The sequence below is a fragment of the Parasteatoda tepidariorum genome, chromosome 6 (assembly GCF_043381705.1).
Source record: "Parasteatoda tepidariorum isolate YZ-2023 chromosome 6, CAS_Ptep_4.0, whole genome shotgun sequence".
In the NCBI taxonomy this organism is placed as follows: domain Eukaryota; kingdom Metazoa; phylum Arthropoda; class Arachnida; order Araneae; family Theridiidae; genus Parasteatoda; species Parasteatoda tepidariorum.
This window is the reverse complement of record NC_092209.1, coordinates 6,682,584-6,690,369: the sequence shown is the minus strand read 5'-3', so window position 1 is coordinate 6,690,369 and position 7,786 is coordinate 6,682,584. Positions and strand designations below refer to the sequence as shown.

At 31.7% G+C, this 7,786-nt stretch overlaps 1 protein-coding gene across 1 annotated transcript in view; it reads left to right on the top strand.

Moving 5' to 3' along the window:
- Positions 1-3,243: 3,243 nt before the first annotated feature.
- Positions 3,244-7,786, top strand: part of LOC107439258 (sodium- and chloride-dependent betaine transporter) — a gene marked incomplete in the record, with an annotated part of 53,561 nt that continues 49,018 nt past the window's right edge. Inside the window, 1 exon segment of the mRNA XM_071181944.1 lies at positions 3,244-4,332. Coding sequence (XP_071038045.1) covers positions 3,723-4,332 — 610 coding nt within the window.

The window sequence follows — 7,786 nt, the reverse complement described above, 5'->3', positions numbered from 1 at the left end:
AAAAAAAGGATGAAATTTTATTTAAAAAAAAAACGGAAAAAAGAGATATAATCCTTTTATCAGCCCACACGATTATATCCACGAAACAGAGTGCTTTCTGATATTGTATTAATAAAGCCAAAGCAAAATATATTAATACAATAGTGTGAGAAGCACTCAAAAAAATTTTTTTTGCAAAAATTACAGCAAATAAAATAGAACACAAAAAGTAAAAATAACATGTAAAAACAGAAAATAAAATAAAAGAAAAAGAAAAAACAGTATAAAAAATGGACTATAAAGCGAGTAGCAAAATCAGATCTACTTACATGGACGGGAAANGATTAAGCTTTGTTTACCTTGGACGTCAATTATACGGAAAAATCAAATATACGGACTTCGGGAAGTCCCGCCGATTCCGGATACGCGACTTTCCACTGTATATACTAGAGGGCTCCGCCCCCTGCTCACCAACCCCCGATATTTGATACGCAATTACATTTTTGTCTACGCAATTGCATTCTTCGCGAACAAATTTAAAATCGTTTTCCTGGAGATCAGCTCGCAATTTTTCTGCACCAACATCACATAAAGAGAATATGATAGGATTGTAAAATCTCTTATGTGGTGCTTATTATCAGCATTATAAACTTATCTAAAGCAATTTTAATGCAAACAATATTATAAACTTATATAAAGCGAGGAAGCAATATTATTTAACACAATACTATAGGACATTAGCTGGAAATTAATCTCCGTATCCGAAGCACGCATGACAGAGCCTAACTCAAATCAATGTTGATCTTATAGGATACCGGACTCTTCCTATATGGTGCTTCATCTCGCCCCCCCCCATTAATTTAAATTTTAAACTGAAAACAATTAAAACCTGATGAAAAAAATTTAAAATATGGCAAACAAATTAAAACATGCAATATTTATAAGTTGATGCTAAGTAATATTCCAAAAGCAAATACCATTGCAAGTTATTGCCCAATTAACTTCAATACTGTTGACTGACAAAATATTTTAGATTCTATCAGACAAAAAGCAAATTATATAATAAAAACATATGTAACTGAAATTCGACAAATTAAATTAAGCAATTTAATTTTTTGGGTAGACTATACTTAAAGGTGCCCCTTGATTCTCGCCAAGTTGTGATCGCGGTTGATCGCCAAGCTGGGCGATGTTGAAACCCAATCGTGATTCTGATTGGTTTAGATTTTAGCGTTAGTTTTAAATGTTCAATGGTATATGTAATTTCAGAGGTCCGTTAGTTCTACGTTGGATACCGGCTGGTAACTTTTGCTTCGGGTCAATAAGATTGAAGGTATGTGGGCAGTCATAAAAAAGGACTTTAGAAAAAAATGTCACCGCAAGTCCGATACCACAGTCGCCATTTTCAATTCGTATTTCGCCGAATTTATGTGGCGATAGAGGAACACAGATTCTATTCATGATAAAATTAGACAGTATCTAACTGCCATTAGAGAATTCTGTGCACCTAAATCTGAGGATATTCAAGCTTAATGAAGATGTGAATTGTTTTTTTCCTTTTCTTTCTGTGCTTACTCCATTAACTTTTGTTTCGATTCAAGATGCATTTAATTGGTTTTATTAATTTTGCTTATATTGTGTTCATTGCAGCTTTATAAAGTTTTGGCCGATGTTTCGTTGAAATTTTCCAATGTTTTATTGAAATTACATTATGTTTTGGCAGAAATTCCTGTTACCACGGTGTTCCAAGCAAGCAGGAATGGCGCCAAACATAAGTCGCCAATTTCACCATTGGGCACCCTCAAATATATTTATACCAATTTTTTTTGTCATACTGAATACTAATAAAAACACAAATATAGAGTTAAATAATTATGTTATCAATGATCAATAAGCATTTTTGTCAGAATTTTTATAAAAAAATAAGGTGAAAACAATAAAATTGAAAACTATTTACAATAGATCTCTGAATATTCCAAAACCTAGCTATGTACATTTTTCTTTGATTTTTCTTTTTGCATCATTTTGTGTACGAATGATTTGCACTTTTATGCATTATTTAAGAAATATCACAAACAAATATAAACTGTTAATTAATATTTCTGTCTGAACAATTTTTTGAAAGTAAGTAAAAAACAATTAAAAGTAAGTAAAGGATATTATTCAAGTCTAAGATATTCATGGCGATCCATTTTATGTAACAAAGATATGAGTATTTTAAAGTAAAATCTGATCAATATATTTCACACATTCGATACAAATAAAAATCGCAACAAGCTTTAGTTGGTGAGTTTTGTTGTAGCACTTCTGCAGGCAGCATTATTAAAAATTACTACCTTTTCACAGACATGAGTTCTCAATTTTCATTGGCTGTTTAGTGCCTTACTAACCAGAAGTCTTCTGTGATTGGCTATGTATCCNATACACCATTTATCCAGAGTAATTTTTTTGCCCCCAACATGTTTCTTTTAAATTAAATATTTACAGATTGCTCAAAACATCCTATATATCTTACTTTTTATACGACTTTAAAATAATTTACCAGATCATCACTTAATAAACTGACCCATGTAATCGGGAACGGAATATTTGTTTGAAAACGTTAAGTAGCTACGATAAGTAAGTAGTTTAAATATCATTAATGCGTTATCAGTTTTTGCATAATTACATAACACTTCGCAGATCAAGGCAGTACGAAATGAAATTGAAAGTATTATAATAACAAATGATATTAAATTGAAAAAAGAATAATTAAAAAGATTTCTTTTATTAATTTAATTGGTGTGGTCAATTGTTTGAAAACAATTTATATTGCAAGGTTTTGGGGAAAAGTTTATAAAATTACTTTTTTTTGTATTATTTCTTTTATTAATTTTTCTCTGAATAATATGAAACTAATAATCAGTTATAGTTAAATAAATATTTGAACAATTATGAATAGATAGTAAATTTTATATATTACTCTTATTAACGCAATCTTAATTATTTAATTCAAATTTCTGGCGTAATTGTGAATATCCTCAACTCTAAATCTTTCTTCGAAGAATGTTGTTTTCCTTCCTTTTTATTTTTTAAAGGTTGAAAAACTCATTTAACGAAGTATTTCGTATTACGAAAGATTTACAAACGCAAATAAAAAAAAAAATGTTGTTTCAGCATTCTTAGCGGAAATAGATCGGATTTAATTTCAACATTTTCATTCCTTCTATCTCGCTGCAATCGAATATAATATCTTTCATTTCTCGTTTAGCCTTTCATTTCATTCCAACAGGTGATGTTTATTCGAAAAATAGAATTTTCTCGTTCTATTTCAGGGAAAGAAAAACAAAAATTCTAACTTTTCCTCAATGCTCGCCAAGTGAAATGTTTTAGCGGATATCATAATGCTTTGCACACGTCAAAACAAAACGTTTGTTTCAGTGTTCTCTTAATAAAATCCTCTTATCTGTCGACTGTCATAAGTGTAATTGACTCAATTTACGAGGAGAGGCCGTCTCCCTTTTGTAGAACTTTTTTATTACCATTTCTTCATGATTTCGTCCTTGGCGATGTATTTTACCAGCATTAAGCAGGAAGTCACCACTTTAGCAGAGAGATGTGCGTACGACTTGTCGCCAACGGCCCACTGCTTTTCCGAATCAAATCCAGGAAAGATTTCTCATTCGCTGGGTGCGAAAACGAGATGATGAAAGCGAGCGGAGGCAGGTGAGACAATATTCGAATAGCTATTTAATAAACCGACGATGAGCGAATCATCCGGTGAGCGCAAATGGAACTTTAAATCAGATGAAGCAATCGCTTCGAATGCTTCAGATAAGATATCGAATTCTAAATCAAGCAGAACAAGTCCCAAGCCCCCAAGAAGATGTCAAACGCCCGACTTCAAAGCAAATCGAAAACTTTATCTGCCTTCCCGCCCCCCTGTGCTCGAAGTCAAATCTCGACTTACCTTTGGAACTCCGGATTGTTTGTCTAAACTCGATGAGCAAACGATATCGTCACCCGAAGAAGAACGATTGGTTCGGACTCCATCATTCCTATCTAACGAAAGTTCCTTTCGATTTAATGATGCTGATAGTCTGCCCAAGACGGTGCCTTTTGGCCGAAGTCGAAGGATGTCCCGATCTTTACCGGAATTGCGTGATCTCCAGTTTGTTTCTGTGTTGCCGGACGTTGAAGAGGAAGAGTCAGAAGACTCTGATTTTCAGGGAGAAGAGGTGGTGTATGAGAAACCAAATAAATCCAGGATACCATGGCACCGGAAACTGGATTTTTTGTGGTGCAGTGCTTGTCAGGCTCTGGGATTAAGCAATATATGGAGATTTCCTTATTACTGTTACAGCAACGGTGGAGGTAAGTTTACATTTTTTTTTAAAATCATTAAATAGAAGCTTTAAAAATTGAATAATGCGAGCAGATATATTTAAACAAATAATCTAATTTTATCAAATTTGTGACCGCCAAAAACATGTAATTTTTTAATTAAATGTTGCTATATGAGAATGATACTAGGTTTTTTTCTTCAAGGGGAATAGGATAAGCTTGCTAAAATGGCCAGTTTCAGTATATCGTCATTATTCGGTATATTGTATCGATATTCAGCATATCGTATCATGGAGAGAGCGAAACAATATGCTAAAAATTTTAATTTTTTTTATTTTGATAAAAATGTCAATTAGTTTATGCGCAAATACCGTACCGCATTTTTCTTCTTAAATAAAGGTACTTTTTACATCACTACAAAATGTTGCATTATTACAGCGTTTGTTGTTTTATAGAAAAAAAATTTCTAATGGTTACAACATTTATGTTCGAATAAATAATTATTTGTTTAACCCTTTGTGCTTAAAGGAAGCCTCACTGTCACCTTTAAATCATTAACCACTCTAAATGTCAACATTTTTACACCTTAATGTCTAGTAACCATTTTATTTAGTGGTTTACAGGTAAAATTGTTCAGGCGTGTTTTGTCTAGTAAACTTTTAATGGTTGAGCACGTTTTTTACACAGTTTAAAGAACACAGAGTGTAAAAGGTTAACAAACTTTGTTTATAGCTGATTTGACTACTGCAATTCTGATTGACTGATACAATTTGTACGGAGTACTTAACCTATGGGATTAAATATTTGAATAGCACACCATCACTAAGGAAGAAGGCGGTGGCAGGACTGAATTTGGCGTTTGTGCCAAGAAGTTCGAGGTCTAAGATCTTGTTAAATTCAAATGTACCAACTCTTACGCATTTGGCGTAAAATTTTATTTCTACATTTAAAGAGGTAGTAAAATGTGTGCTTTCTATATATTCCTTGCAATTATAAATTTAATTTATAATCTTTCTGACCACCACTATTTTTGAAAAAATATTAAGCATATATATTAATGTATTAATATATTATGCTGTAATAGTATTCAGCATAAGCTCCTCTAAAATATAGTGTATGTTTCTATCTAAAATTGGAATGTAAATTCCATTTTACCAGCACTGGGGAAAATCATACTCGAAATAACTAAAAGTTGGCAGGTGTGCAACGCCAAGTAAGTTTTTTACTGAGTTCCCGCAGTCCTTGAAAAGTTTTAGTTGTGATAGTAAACTTAGGTGAATGCTAGAAGATATTTCTTACTTTAATATATTACTTTATCGTTTAAGTGGTTTAGAAGCTGGAATTTTCATCCAAATATCTTTAGAAAACAATTTTTAGCTGTGGTTACACAGAAATTAAAATATCGAAATTTTTTTTTATTTTCGTTACAATTTTTTAATATTTTCAAGGCCAGCGGGAGCCCTGTTTTAAAATGTTGGCGAAATTACCCAAAATTCTGAAAGCTTTGGTTTTTAAATGTCTACCACTCTATGAAATATTTTAAGGCTTAAATACATTAACTTAGATACAACTAGAATAAATTTTTACAAAAGTTGCTAGCCCTGTATTCTCCGCTATGTGGGTAAATTGATTCAAGTAGTAGTAAAAATTATGTTTCGACGCATGATTCTGAATTTGTTAAACCAGCGCTACTCATGAACAATTCAAAATTGATAAACACTACTTTGTTCAAGTTATGTTGTGATGAACCTCCTGAAATAACAACAAAATGATCCAAAATTCTGCAACTTTTTTTTTTTAATTTATCAGTTCATAAAATATTTTGTTTAAAGCTGAGTAATTGGTAACCGGTGTTGAACGGTCGACCCAATTCTGAGTTCAACACTGCCGTTGGGAGCGAAGATGCAGTATTTTCGATGTATAGTTAGTTGCCTTTTAAGAGCTTCTCCACGAGTCGGGTAGAAAAAAGTGGTTTTTATGTGAACTTTCAAGACATTTACAGGCAGTGGTGTGGAAAATAACTTTAAATGCATTTTACAAAATAAAGAATCCTACATAAAAAAAACGTAGACCTAACTACCACTGGAAGAAATTTTTCTTTAAACATTGAATTAGTCCTGTAATCACTAAAATTATATTATCTTTGATGTTATAATGTTGACGGTGATTAGGACCTAATAGAGGATTTACTGTAGTATGCCGTACTCGTTGTAACGAAATTTTACTGTACTTTTTAATGTGATGTCATAATTTATCCAGCGTATCTCAATTTAAAGTTTGGCTCTTGAATCATTGAGAATTAATATTCTGTTTTTTTCATTTGCTTAAAAAAGTTTTTGTTTGAAACTTTTACAGGGATGTCTCCGATTTCGGCAACAATTTTAAAAAATCGGTTGCGATTTAATTTTTAAAACTTGTAGAATAAGGTAAATTAAGCCTACTTTTCAAAAGTGTCACCATAAGGTAACTGCGATAAACTTACATTTTACTCGTATATTGTACTTCGAATTTTTGCTATGTTAGTGGTTGAGAAAGGACTTATAATGAAAAATACTAAGCTAAAAATTACTGAAATTTCGTTAGCATTATAAAATATTATTTTATATAACAGATCAAGATGGGAACCCTGCTTTTTCTGGCTCACCCATACAATTGAACTTCGTCGATTTAAATAATTTTTTCACTCAGACGAATTAGTTAGAGCCCCTAACGGGGCTGATACTAAGATACTTAATTTACTTAGGCATAGGCTATTTACTGGTGTCATATTCTAAAAAGTCCCAGTTTTCGCGATGACATGCCTATGATGTCTGTGGTAAAAGTCTTTAATGTTCGTATGTAGTAGCTAAATTTAGTAATTTTTCATTTTTTCAATTAAAAAAAACTACACCAAAAGCTGAAATTAAATTAAGGAAAAATGAGAAGAAAAATCACCAAAAACATGTTTTAGAGAAATACTAAACTGTTGGATATGAACTTTTAATCGTTTATATGCAAGGCAGCCAACTTTCCAGGCTTTTTGTAAAAAATTATTATAGTGGTAGCTAAGTTTATGTTTTAATATATTATTTTATATTCAATTAAACTTATTTTCGACGCCACTACATATATATGATTTAAAAGTTCATACGCAATGCCACTTTGTTCTAACTCTATCGCGGTGAGGCAATTTATGTTGTCAAAATTACCAAAACATTTGAGAGCTTTGATTTTTAAATGTCTGCTACTCTATTAAATATTTTGCAAAAAGCGTAGAAGTTGGTTGACCTATATAATGTAGTGGTATGGAAAAAGCGATCAAAGAATAATACATTAAAACATAAAGTTAGCTTCCACTTGAATAAATTTTTACAATGTTGATTGCACTGTATACCGTAAGCCGGGGCGAGTCTACCCATTTTTTTCAGTTTGTCAACTTTCAAGTGGTCAAACTTTTGTAAATATTAAAGAAAAAAGGCTTTTAATAGATAATATACCTTTAATA